This window comes from Pseudophryne corroboree, unplaced genomic scaffold (assembly GCF_028390025.1).
Source record: "Pseudophryne corroboree isolate aPseCor3 unplaced genomic scaffold, aPseCor3.hap2 scaffold_842, whole genome shotgun sequence".
Taxonomy (NCBI): Eukaryota; Metazoa; Chordata; class Amphibia; order Anura; family Myobatrachidae; genus Pseudophryne; species Pseudophryne corroboree.
Window position 1 is genome coordinate 223,071 of NW_026970421.1, and position 14,252 is coordinate 237,322.

The window sequence follows — 14,252 nt, forward strand, 5'->3', positions numbered from 1 at the left end:
ACCGACCTGGTAGTGACTGTGCTGCAGTGCAAACCTGAGGTAAGCCTGAAGAGGTGGCCATATTGAGATGTGAAGATACGCATCCTTAATATCCAAAGAAACCAGGAATTCCCCTTCTTCCATGTCACGCTTGGCCTGAGTTGGGGATCTGATGACTGATAATTGACTGAGGGAGCAGCTATCGGCAAAGGAAGGAAACGAGGTGGCTGAATGTAGTTCTTAATCATGGATTGAACACTTAGGCCCGAAGATGTAGAGGGATAGGCAATGAGGACAATGACTGAGAACGATACACTGAAGAAAGAGGAATTCAGTTTTAATGAATGTACGAATTGTATTTGGTGAGCTCAGGTCTACTGTATAGCAGGAAATATTTCATACCTGCATCATCTAACAAAATGCATATAAATTAGGCACTCCACAAAAAACAATACTAATTATATTATATACATACGTATATACACATTTATATATAATCACTAATAAACTTCTGCTTGTTACTTTTAATAACATTATAGTGCTGTGTGTAATAACTCTCTACATGTGATAGTTGTCATGGATAGCCTTGTGTTAGAAACACCCAACTGAGAACAGGGCTGATGGCGGAGGAGGGTGTAGGATAAGAGATTGCTGTAGTGACAGCAATGAGAATATTTGACTTCTGTAATAAGTGTTTATTACTCACCTGTGCTGATATCTGTAGGGATCTCCTCCTCCTTACACTGCTGATTACCCCTCACATACGTGTCTTCTTCTCCCTCTGTATCTTCTTCCTTCATATCAGTCACATATGTCTCTTCTTCTCCCTCTATATCTTCTGCCTTTATGTCAGTCACATACGTCTCTTCTTCTCCCTCTATATCTTCTGCCTTTATATCAGTCACATACGTCTCTTCTTCTCCCTCTATATCTTCTGTCTTTATATCAGTCACATACGTCTCCTCTTCTCCCTCTATATCTTCTGCCTTTATATCAGTCACATATGTCTCCTCTTCTCCGTCTATATCTTCTTCTTTTATAACAGTCACATACGTCTCTTCTTCTCCCTCTGTATCTTCTGTTTTAATATTAGACAGATGTTCTACCTAAAAAATAGGATTTTGGTTACCTACCGGTAAATCCTTTTCTCGTAGTCCATAGAGGATGCTGGGGTCCATATTAGTACCAAGGGGTATAGACGGGTCCACCAGGAGCCATTGGCACTTTACGAGTTTAAGAGTGTGGGCTGGCTCCTCCCTCTATGCCCCTCCTACCAGACTCAGTCTAGAAACTGTGCCCGAGGAGACAACATACTTAGAGAGAAGGCCATTACACAGATAGTGGCGAGATTTATACCAGCTCACACAAACAGGATAATCCGGACAACATGCCGGAACAACTTCAGCAACAGCTGAAATAATAAACAACGCAGAATTTACCTAGGAACCAGGTAACACTGAACCATAAAACCAATGCCCAGCATCTTCTACGGACTACGAGAAAAGGATTTACCGGTAGGTAACCAAAATCCTATTTTCTCTTACGTCCTAGAGGATGCTGGGGTCCATAATAGTAGCATGGGGATGTACCAAAGCTCCCAGTATGGGAGGGAGAGCGGAGGCTCCTGCAACACTGCTTGACCAAACTTGAGGTCATCAGAGGCCAAAGTATCGGACTTGTAAAACTTGGCAAAACGTGTTCGACCCAGACCAAGTAGCTGCTTGGCAGAGTTGTACCGCCGAGACACCCCGGGCAGCCGCCCAGGAAGATCCCACTTTACGAGTAGAGTGGGCCTTTACAGATCTCGGACACGGCAATCCTGCCGTGGAATAAGCATACTGGATAGTGAACCTGATCCAGCAGGAAATCTAATTTTTTTTGGATCATAGAGGACAAACAGAGAGTCACTTTTCCTATGACGAGCCGTCCTCTTCACGTAAATCTTCAAAGTCCTCCATACATCCAAGGCCTTTGAAGTAATTGAGTCAGTAGCCACTGGCACCACAATAGGTTGGTTGATGTGGAAAGCCGACACAACCTTTGGTGGAACTGTGCATGAGTCCTAAGTTCCGCCCTGTCTTCATGGAAGATCAGATAGGGGCTTTTACAAGATAAAGCCCCCAATTCCGACACGAGTTGTGCAGAAGCCAAGGCCAACAAGGTGACCGCCTTCCATGTGAGAAACTTAAGGTCAGCCTCCTGTAGAGGCTCAAACCAAGCAGATTGCAGGCACTGCCACACCACATCAAGATCCCATGGAGCCGTAGGGGCCACTAAGGGATGCTGGATGTGCAGAAACCCTTTCAAAAAGGTCTGAACCTCAGGAAGAACAGCCAATTGTTTTTGGAAGAAGATGGACAAAGCAGAGATCTGGACCTTGATGGAGCCCAGGCTCAGTCCCATATCCACCCCTGCTTGCAGGAAAAGGAGAAAACGTCCAAGTTAAAACTCCACCGCCGGAAACTTCTTGGCCTCACACCAAGAAATATATTTCTTCCAAATGCGATGGTAATGTTTAGACGTTACCCCCTTCCTGGCCTGTATCAGGGTAGGAATGACCTCACTCGGGATACCTTTCCGAGCTAAGATCTGGCGTTCAACTGCCATGCAGTCAAACGTAGCCGCGGTAAGTCTTGATAAGCGAACGGCCCCTGCAGAAGCAGATCCTCCCGAAGAGGTAAAGGCCGTGGATCTTCCAGCAGAAGATCCAGCAGATCCGCGTACCAAGCCCTCCTTGGCCAGTCCAGAGCAATGAGGATAGCCTGAACCTTTGTTCTTCTCACGAAACTGAAGAACCTTTGGTATCAGAGGAAGTGGAGGGAAAACATACACTGACTTAAACACCCACGGTGTTACCAGTGCGTCCACCACCACTGCCTGTCGGTCTCTTGACCTGGAACAGTACCTCCGAAGCTTCTTGTTGAGGCGTGAGGCCATCATGTATATGTGGGGAACCCCCCACCAACCGGTTACCTCCTCGAACACCTTCGGATGGACGCCCCACTCCCCTGGATGGAGATCGTGTCTGCTGAGGAAGTCTGCTTCCCAGTTGTCTATGCCCGGAATGAAGATTTCCGATATCGCCACTGCGTGCCTTTTTGCCCAGATGAGGATTTTTGACACCTCTGACATGGCAGCGCTGCTCTTCATTCCGCCTTGTCGGTTTATGTAGGCCACTGTGGTCACATAGTCCGTCTGCACCTGAACAGCCCGATCCCGTAAAAGGTGTGCTGCTTGCAGAAGGGCGTTGTAAACGGCCCTGAGTTCCAGGATGTTTATTAAGAAGTGACTCTTGATCCGACCATCGTCCCTGAAAGGTTTCCCCCAGAGCGACTGCTTCACAACCTGTTAGACTTGCATCTGTGGTTAAAAGGATCCAGTCTTGAATTCCGAACCTTCTCCCTTCCAGAAGGTGCGGAAGTTGCAGCCACCAGAGTAGTGAAATGCTGGCTTTCGGAAACAGGCGTATCCTCCGTGCCTCCTGAGTAGCCGTGTCGTGAGCGCGATGGAATGCAACAACCTCACCCTGGACAACGCCTTGATCAGGAGATCGTCCAGATATGGAATTATGTTCACCCCCTGTTTGCGGAGGAGAACCATCATCTCCGCTATCACCTTGATGAAGATCCTCAGTGCTGTGGAGAGGCCAAACGGTAGCGCCTGGAACTGATAATGATCGTCCATCAGCGCAAACCTGAGATATGCTTGATGCGGCGTCCAAATGGGAATGTGGAGGTAAGCATCCTTGATGTCCAGGGACACCAGGAACTCCCCCTCCGACAGTCCTGAGATGACAGCTCTCAGATGCCATCTTGAATTTGAACTCCCTGAGATAAGGGTTCAAAGATTTTAAGTTTAGAATAGGCCGTACCGAACCATCCGGTTTCGGTACCACAAAAAGGTTCAAATAATAACCCTTGTTCCACTGCTGAAGTGGGACCGGAACAAGGACCTCTGACACCACCAATTTTCTGATGGCCTCCAAAAGAATGGTCTTGTGTGCCAGCAGGGCTGGCAAACCCAACCTGAAGAAAAGGTGAGGCGGGGGATCGTGAAACTCCAGTCTGTACCCTCTGAACACTATATTCAGGACCCTGGGGTCCAGGCCAGACGACACCCAGACGTGGCTGAACTGCAAGAGTCTAGCCCCCACCTGACCTTCCTCCAGGCCTAGCTGTCTACCGTCATGCGGAGGACCTAGGGATATCAGAAGCGGGCTTCTAGGTCTGGGAACCTGCGGGAGCAGGTTTCTTTCCTTTGGCACGACCACCTCTGAAGAAGGTGTTTGAAGGCTTATTCTTTCTAGGCCTCGCAGGCCAAAAGGACTGTGACCTGGTAGATGTAAAAATAGGATTTTGATACCTGCCGGTAAATCCTTTTCTCTTAGTCCGTAGACGATGCTGAGGTCACCAAAAGAACCATGGGGTATAGACGGGATCCGCAGGAGACATGGGCACTTTAAGACTTTTAAGGGGCGTGACCTGGCTCCTCCCTCTATATCCCTCCTCCAGACTCAGTATAGGAACTGTGCCCAGAGAGACGGACATTTCGAGGAAAAGAATGATTAAACCATGGTGAGCATCATACCAGCTCACGCCTTAAGCATGCCGTACAACATGACATTCAACTGAACACGTCAACGGACATGAACAAAATTCAGCAACATGCTGAACAGAAGTGAAACACAACTAGTGTGTAACCACAACTAATACCGCAGATACAGTACGCACTGGGACAGGCGCCCAGCATCCTCTACGGACTACGAGAAAAGAATTTACCGGTAGGTATCAAAATCCTATTTTCTCATACATCCTAGAGGTTGCTGGGGTCACCAAAAGAACCATGGGGTTATACCAAAGCTCTAAAACCGGGCGGGAGAGTGCGGACGACTCTGCAGCACCAATTGACCAAACTTGAGGTCATCATCGGCCAAGGTATCAAACACGTTTGCTAAGTTTTACAAGTTTGATACCTTGGCCGGTTGGTTCATGTGGAAAGATGAAACCACTTTCGGCAGAAAATGTTGACGAGTTTTCAACTCTGCTCTATCTTCATGAAAGATCAAATAAGGGCTCTTGTGAGACAAGGCCGCTAACTCAGACACCCGCCTTGCGGATGCCAAGGTTAAAAGGATGACCACTTTCCAAGTGAGGAATTTCAATTCCACCTTCCCTAAGGGTTCAAACCAACGTGATTGAAGGAACTGCAACACCACATTAAGGTCCCATGGTGCCACAAATGGAGGTTGGATGTGTAACACACCCTTCACGAAAGTCTGAACTTCCGGAAGGGAGGCCAATTGTTTTTGAAAGAAAACCGATAAGGCTGAAATCTGAACCTTAATCGAGCCCAATTTTAGGTCCGCATCCACACCTGCTTGCAGAAAATGGAAAAAACGCCCCTGCTGAAATTCCTCCGTAGGAGCCTTCTTGGATTCACACCAAGAAACATATTTTCTCCAAATACGGTGGTAATGTTACAACGTAACTCCTTTTCTGGCCTGAATAAGAGAGGGAATAACCTCGCTGGGAATACCCTTGCGAGCTAGGATCAGGCGTTCAACCGCAATGCCGTCAAACGTAGCCGCTGTAAGTCATGATACACGCACGGCCCTTGCTGCAACAGGTCCTCGCGGAGAGGAAGAGGCCAGGGATCTTCTACGAGTAATGCCCGAAGATCCGGGTACAAAATCCTCCTTGGCCAGTCTGGGACCACGAGGACTGCTCAAACTTTTGTTCTTCACAAGATCTTTAGAACTTTTGGAATGAGAGGAAGTGGAGGGAATACATACACCGACTGAAACACCCACGGTGTCACCAGTGCATCCACTGCCGTTGCTTGAGGGTCCCTGGACCAATACCTCTGTAGCTTCTAGTTGAGGCGAGACGCCATCATGTCTATATGGGGAACCCACCAAAGACTTGTCACTTCTGTGAAGACCTTTTGATGGAGGCCCCACTCTCCTGGATGGAGATAGTGTCTGCTGAGGAAGTCTGCTTCCCAGCTGTCCACTCCTGGAATGAATATCGCTGATAGAGCGCTTGTATGCTTTTCTGCCCAGCGGAGAATCTTTGTGGCTTCTGCCATCGCTGCTCTGCTTTTTGTTCTGCCCTGGCGGTTTATGTACGCTACTGCTGTGACATTGTCCGATTGGATCAGTACGGGCAGAGTGCGAAGAAAACTGTCGCCAGCAGTCTCCCTATAAAAAAATAAACTCTAAACTGAGTCTGGTAGGAGGGGCATAGAGGGAGGAGCCAGCCCACACTCTCAAACTCTTAAAGTGCCAATGGCTCCTGGTGGACCCGTCTATACCCCATGGTACTAATATGGACCCAAGCATCCTCTAGGACACAAGAGAAAAAATAAGATTTTACTTACCGATAAATCTATTTCTCGTAGTCCGTAGTGGATGCTGGGGACTCCGTCAGGACCATGGGGAATAGCGGCTCCGCAGGAGACAGGGCACAAAATAAAAGCTTAATGATCAGGTGGTGTGCACTGGCTCCTCCCCCTATGACCCTCCTCCAAGCCTCAGTTAGGATACTGTGCCCGGACGAGCGTACACAATAAGGAAGGATATTGAATCCCGGGTAAGACTCATACCAGCCACACCAATCACACCGTACAACTCGTGATCTGAACCCAGTTAACAGTATGACAAATGTAAAGGAGCCTCTGAATAGATGGCTCAACAATAATAACCCGAATTTTTGTAACAATAACTATATACAAGTATTGCAGACAATCCGCACTTGGGATGGGCGCCCAGCATCCACTACGGACTACGAGAAATAGATTTATCGGTAAGTAAAATCTTATTTTCTCTAACGTCCTAGTGGATGCTGGGGACTCCGTCAGGACCATGGGGATTATACCAAAGCTCCCAAACGGGCGGGAGAGTGCGGATGACTCTGCAGCACCGAATGAGAGAACTCCAGGTCCTCCTCAGCCAGGGTATCAAATTTGTAGAATTTAGCAAACGTGTTTGCCCCTGACCAAGTAGCTGCTCGGCAAAGTTGTAAAGCCGAGACCCCTCGGGCAGCCGCCCAAGATGAGCCCACTTTCCTTGTGGAATGGGCTTTTACTGATTTTGGCTGTGGCAATCCTGCCACGGAATGCGCAAGCTGAATTGTACTACAAATCCAACGAGCAATCGTCTGCTTTGAAGCAGGAGCACCCAGCTTGTTGGGTGCATACAGGATAAACAGCGAGTCAGATTTTCTGACTCCAGCCGTCCTGGAAACATATATTTTCAAGGCCCTGACAACGTCCAGCAACTTAGAGTCCTCTAAGTCCCTAGTAGCCGCAGGTACCACAATAGGTTGGTTCATGTGAAATGCAGAAACCACCTTAGGTAGAAATTGAGGACGAGTCCTCAATTCCGCCCTGTCAGAATGAAAAATTAAGTAAGGGCTTTTACATGATAAAGCCGCCAATTCTGACACACGCCTGGCTGAAGCCAAGGCTAACAGCATTGACACCTTCCACGTGAGATATTTTAAATCTACCGTAGACAATGGTTCAAACCAATGTGATTTTAGAAAACTCAACACAACATTGAGATCCCAAGGTGCCACTGGAGGCACAAAAGGAGGCTGTATGTGCAGCACCCCTTTCACAAATGTCTGAACTTCAGGTACTGAAGCCAGTTCTTTTTGGAAGAAAATCGACAGGGCCGAAATTTGAACCTCAATGGACCCTAATTTTAGGCCCATAGACAGTCCTGTTTGCAGGAAATGCAAGAAACGACCCAGTTGAAATTCTTCTGTAGGGGCCTTCTTGGCCTCACACCACGCAACATATTTACGCCAAATGCGGTGATAATGTTTTGCGGTTATTTCCTTTCTGGCTTTGACCAGGGTAGGGATGACTTCTTCTGGAATGCCCTTTTCCTTTAGGATCCGGCGTTCAACCGCCATGCCGTCAAACGCAGCCGCGGTAAGTCTTGGAACAGACAAGGCCCCTGCAGTAGCAGGTCCTTTCTTAGAGGTAGAGGCCACGGTTCGTCCGTGAGCATCTCTTGAAGTTCCGGGTACCAAGACCTTCTTGGCCAATCCGGAACCACGAGTATAGTTCTTACTCCTCTCCTTCTTATGATTCTCAATACTTTTGGTATGAGAGGCAGAGGAGGGAACACATACACTGACTGGTACACCCACGGCGTTACCAGAGCGTCCACTGCTATTGCCTGAGGGTCCCTTGACCTGGCGCAATATCTGTCCAGTTTTTTGTTTAGACGTGACGCCATCATGTCCACCTTTGGTTTTTCCCAACGGTTTACAATTTGGTGGAAGACTTCTGGGTGAAGTCCCCACTCTCCCGGGTGAAGGTCGTGTCTGCTGAGGAAGTCTGCTTCCCAGTTGTCCACTCCCGGAATGAACACTGCTGACAGTGCTATCACATGATTTTCCGCCCAGCGAAGAATCCTTGCAGTTTCTGCCATTGCCCTCCTGCTTCTCGTGCCGCCCTGTCTGTTTACGTGGGCGACTGACGTGATGTTGTCCGATTGGATCAACACCGCCTGACCCTGAAGCAGAGGTTTTGCTTGATTTAAGGCATTGTAAATGGCCCTTAGTTCTAGAATGTTTATATGAAGAGATGTTTCCATGCTTGACCACAAGCCCTGGAAATTCCTTCCCTGTGTGACTGCTCCCCAGCCTCTCAGGCTGGCATCCGTGGTTACCAGGATCCAATCCTGAATGCCAAATCTGCGGCCCTCTAGTAGATGAGCACTCTGAAGCCACCAAAGGAGAGACACCCTTGTCCTTGGCGACAGGGTTATCCGCTGATGCATCTGAAGATGCGATCCGGACCATTTGTCCAGTAGATCCCACTGAAACGTTCTTGCATGGAATCTTCCGAATGGAATCGCTTCGTAAGAAGCCACCATTTTTCCCAGGACCCTCGTGCACTGATGTACTGAGACCTGTCCTGGTTTTAGGAGGTTCCTGACTAGCTCGGATAACTCCCTGGCCTTCTCCTCCGGGAGAAACACCTTCTTCTGGACTGTGTCCAGAATCATTCCTAGGAACAGTAGACGTGTCGGAATCAGCTGCGATTTTGGGATATTTAGAATCCATCCATGCTGACGTAGCACTACCTGAGATAGTGCCACTCCGACTTCTAACTGTTCCTTGGTTCTTGCCCTTATCAGGAGATCGTCCAAGTAAGGGATAATTAAGATGCCTTTTCTTCGTAGAAGAATCATCATTTCGGCCATTACCTTGGTAAAGACCCGAGGCGCCGTGGACAATCCAAACGGCAGCGTCTGAAACTGATAATGACAGTTTTGTACTACAAACCTGAGGTACCCTTGGTGAGAAGGGTATATTGGGACGTGAAGATAAGCATCTTTGATGTCCAGAGACACCATATAGTCCCCTTCTTCCAGGTTCGCTATCACTGCTCTGAGTGATTCCATCTTGAATTTGAACCTTTTTATGTAAGTGTTCAAAGATTTTAGATTTAAGATTGGTCTCACCGAGCCGTCCTGCTTCGGTACCACAAATAGTGTGGAATAATACCCCTTCCCCTGTTGTAAGAGGGGTACCTTGATTATCACCTGCTGGGAGTACAGCTTGTGAATGGCTTCCAGAACTGCCTCCCTTTCGGAGGGAGACTTTGGTAAAGCAGACTTCAGGAACCGATGAGGAGGAAACGCCTCGAATTCCAGTTTGTACCCCTGTGATACTACCTGTAGAATCCAGGGATCCACTTGCGAGTGAGCCCACTGCGCGTTGAAATTCTTGAGACGGGCCCCCACCGTGTCTGAGTCTGCTCGTAAAGCCCCAGCGTCATGCTGAAGACTTGGCAGAAGCAGGGGAGGGCTTCTGTTCCTGGGAAGCGGCAGCATGGTGCAGTCTTTTTCCTCTTCCTCTGCCCTTGGGCAGAAAGGAGTGGCCTTTTGCTCGCATGTACTTATGGGAACGAAAGGACTGAGTTTGAAAAGATTGTGTCTTTTTCTGCTGATGTGAAGTAACCTGGGGTAAAAAGGTGGATTTTCCAGCCGTTGCCGTGGCCACCAGGTCTGTTAGACCAGCCCCAAATAACTCCTCCCCCTTATACGGCAATACTTCCATGTGCCGTTTGGAATCTGCATCCCCTGACCACTGTCGCGTCCATAATGCTCTTCTGGCAGAGATGGACATTGCACTTACTCTTGATGCCAGGGTACAAATATCCCTCTGTGCATCACGCATATATAGCAATGCATCCTTTAAATGTTCTATAGTTAACAAAATATTGTCCCTATCCAGGGTATCAATATTCTCAGTCAGGGAATCCGCCCATGCGACTCCAGCACTGCACATCCAGGCTGATGCGATTGCTGGCCGCAGTATAACACCAGTATGTGTGTATATACTTTTTAGGATATTTTCCAGCCTCCTATCAGCTGGTTCTTTGAGGGTGGCCGTATCAGGGGACGGTAACGCCACTTGTTTAGATAAACGTGTGAGCGCCTTATCTACCCTAGGGGGTGTTTCCCACCGCGCCCTAACCTCTGGCGGGAAAGGGTATAGTGCTAATAATTTATTAGAGATTAGCTGTTTTTTATCGGGGGAAACCCACGCTTTATCACACACCTCATTTATTTCATCAGACTCAGGAAAAACTATTGGCAGTTTTTTCACACCCCACATAATACCCGCCTTTGTGGTACTTGTAGTGTCAGAAAGGTTCAATGCCTCTTTCATTGCCGTGATCATGTAACGTGTGGCCCTACTGGACATTACGTTTGTCTCGTCACCGTCGACACTAGATTCAGTATCTGTATCTGGATCCGTGTCGACCCACTGAGGTAGCGGCCGTTTTAGGGCCCCTGACGGTGTCTGAGACGCCTGAACAGGCACTAATTGATTTGCCGGCTTTCTCATGTCGTCAACAGTTTTTTGCAAATTGCTGACATTATCACTTAATTGCTTAAACACAATCATCCAGTCAGGTGTCGACTCCCTAGGGGGTGACATCACCAACACAGGCAACTGCTCCGCCTCCACCTCATTTTCCTCCTCATACATGTCGACACACGCGTACCGACACACAGCAAACACACCGGGAATGCTCTGATAGAGGACAGGACCCCACTTAGCCCTTTGGAGAGACAGAGGGAGAGTCTGCCAGCACACACCCAGCGCTATATATATACAGGGATAACCTTATATAAGTGTTAATCCCTTCTAGCTGCTGTTTAATTTTATCTGCTGCCAAAATGCCCCCCCCCTTCTCTTTTTTACCCTGAATCAGAAGCAGGACTGCAGGGGAGAGTCAGGGAGCCGTCCTTCCAGCGGAGCTGTGAGGGAAAAATGGCGCCAGTGTGCTGAGGAGATAGGCCCCGCCCCTTCACGACGTCCTTCTCTCCCGCTTTTTCTGTGTAAAATGGCAGGGGAAAAAATACATCCATATAGCCCTGGAGCTATATGTGATGTATTCCTTTAGCCAGCTAAGGTATTTGTGTTATATTGCGTCTCAGGGCGCTCCCCCCCCAGCGCCCTGCACCCTCAGTGACCGGAGTGTGAAGTGTGCTGAGAGCAATGGCGCACAGCTGCGGTGCTGTGCGCTACCTTAGTTTGAAGACAGGATGTCTTCTGCCGCCGCTTTCACCGGACCTCTTCGTCTCTTCTGGCTCTGTAAGGGGGACGGCGGCGCGGCTCCGGTGACCCATCCAGGCTGAACCTGTGATCGTCCCTCTGGAGCTAACGTCCAGTAGCCTAAGGAGCCCAATCCACTCTGCACTCAGGTGAGTTCGCTTCTTCTCCCCTTAGTCCCACGGTGCAGTGAGCCTGTTGCCAGCAGGACTCACTGAAAATAAAAAAACCTAACTAAACTTTTATTCTAAGCAGCTCAGGAGAGCCACCTAGATTGCACCCTTCTCGGCCGGGCACAAAAATCTAACTGAGGCTTGGAGGAGGGTCATAGGGGGAGGAGCCAGTGCACACCACCTGATCATTAAGCTTTTATTTTGTGCCCTGTCTCCTGCGGAGCCGCTATTCCCCATGGTCCTGACGGAGTCCCCAGCATCCACTAGGACGTTAGAGAAAAAAACAAAAAAACAAAGACTATAATGACATTTGCATACAGTCAGATTAAACTGAGGAGAAACAGTATAATATCAGTGTATAAGACACACAGCTCCTCCACAGATCATATAGTGACAGTCACTTTGGTATATTGGGGAGACCCTAAATCCCACCTACCTGATCCTCCTGTGGGATCCTGTGATTCTCCTCTGTACAATCCTGGGAATACAGAGGACGGGGACATCTCTCTGGGGTATCTCTGTTACTGGGCCCATCTGTAGGAGACACACAATGACTGAGTACAGTACATATATGTGATTATCAGATGATGTGTGTATATAGGGGCCCCCATACCTGCTCTCCCCTGTACAATACATGACAGTCTCCTCTTACCCAGTGATGTGAGGGGCCGGTGATTCTCCATCATCACGTCCTTGTAGAGACCCCTGTGTTCCTCTATATACTCCTCCTCCTGCATGGAGACATAGACAGTGATATCCTGACACCTTATAGGAACCTGACACACACAGTGATACAGTCATCACCCAGACACATCCCCTGGTGTTACTGTATAATGCCCCATTCCCAGCAGCCACCTCTCCAGTCATCACCCAGACACATCCCCTGGTGTTACTGTATAATGCCCCATTCCCAGCAGTCACCTCTCCAGTCATCACCCAGACACGTCCCCTGGTGTTACTGTATAATGTCCCATTCCCAGCAGTCACCTCTCCAGTCATCACCCAGACACATCCCCTGGTGTTACTGTATAATGCCCCATTCCCAGCAGTCACCTCTCCAGTCATCACCCAGACACGTCCCCTGGTGTTACTGTATAATGTCCCATTCCCAGCAGTCACCTCTCCAGTCATCACCCAGACACATCCCCTGGTGTTACTGTATAATGCCCCATTCCCAGCAGTCACCTCTCCAGTCATCACCCAGACACGTCCCCTGGTGTTACTGTATAATGTCCCATTCCCAGCAGTCACCTCTCCAGTCATCACCCAGACACATCCCCTGGTGTTACTGTATAATGCCCCATTCCCAGCAGTCACCTCTCCAGTCATCACCCAGACACGTTCCCTGGTGTTACTGTATAATGCTCCATTCCCAGCAGTCACCTCTCCAGTCATCACCCAGACACATCCCCCAGTGTTACTGTGTAATGTCCCATTCCCAGCAGTCACCTCTCCAGTCATCACCCAGACACATCCCCTGGTGTTACTGTATAATGTCCCATTCCCAGCAGTCACCTCTCCAGTCATCACCCAGACACATCCCCTGGTGTTACTGTATAATGTCCCATTCCCGGCAGTCACCTCTCCAGTCATCACCCAGACACATCCCCTGGTGTTACTGTATAATGTCCCATTCCCAGCAGTCACCTCTCCAGTCATCACCAAGACACCTCCCCTGGTGTTACTGTATAATGTCCCATTCCCGGCAGTCACCTCTCCAGTCATCACCCAGACACGTCCCCTGGTGTTACTGTATAATGTCCCATTCCCGGCAGTCACCTCTCCAGTCATCACCCAGACATGTCCCCTGGTGTTACTGTATAATGCCCCATTCCCAGCAGTCACCTCTCTAGTCATCACCCGGACACATCCCCTGGTGTTACTGTATAATGTCCCATTCCCAGCAGTCACCTCTCCAGTCATCACCCAGACACATCCCCTGGTGTTACTGTGTAATGCCCCATTCCCAGCAGTCACCTCTCCAGTCATCACCAAGACACCTCCCCTGGTGTTACTGTACAATGCCCCATTCCCGGCAGTCACCTCTCCAGTCATCACCCAGACACGTCCCCTGGTGTTACTGTATAATGTCCCATTCCCGGCAGTCACCTCTCCAGTCATCACCCAGACACATCCCCCGGTATTACTGTATAATGTCCCATTCCCAGCAGTCACCAACCAATGTGAATTTAGGATCGTACCGTGTCCTAAAATGTGAAAGGGGCACCAGTACTAGATAGTATAAGGGGTTCTACTACACTAAACATGCCCCCTTTTAAGTGATCACGCCCCCTTTTCTGGAGCGCATGCACATGATTGAGTCCTTGACTTTTGCTTACCCCCACTTTAAAATTTCCACTTCGACCACTGATGCTACCCCTGTATATTATGACAAAACAGGCAGCTCCTCCTGTATACTATAACAGCACTGGATGCTACCCTGTATACTATAACAACACAGGCCACTCCCCCTACATATTATGACAATACAGGCCGCTCCCCCTGTATACTATGA

General features: G+C 48.9%; 1 protein-coding gene across 1 annotated transcript; it reads right to left on the reverse strand.

Annotated features, from left to right (window-relative positions):
* Positions 1-238: 238 nt before the first annotated feature.
* Positions 239-12,465, reverse strand: LOC135042930 (acidic leucine-rich nuclear phosphoprotein 32 family member B-like). The gene is made up of 4 exons (XM_063955070.1): positions 12,390-12,465; positions 12,170-12,271; positions 686-1,081; positions 239-294 (listed from the first exon to the last, which is right to left on the reverse strand). The coding sequence occupies exons 1-4, from the start codon at positions 12,421-12,423 to the stop codon at positions 239-241; spliced, it is 588 nt and encodes a 195-aa protein (XP_063811140.1). The 5' UTR covers positions 12,424-12,465.
* Between the last annotated feature and the right edge of the window lie 1,787 nt (positions 12,466-14,252).

Coding starts and splice junctions, on each gene's coding strand:
- LOC135042930 (XM_063955070.1), bottom strand. CDS start 12,423: ATGATGGAGAATCACCGGCCCCTCACATCACTGG. Junction 1,082..12,169: donor CCCACAGGAGGATCAGGTAG/GTGGGATTTAGG, acceptor TTTTTTAGGTAG/AACATCTGTCTAATATTAAA. Junction 295..685: donor CCCTACAGATATCAGCACAG/GTGAGTAATAAA, acceptor CTCTTTCTTCAG/TGTATCGTTCTCAGTCATTG.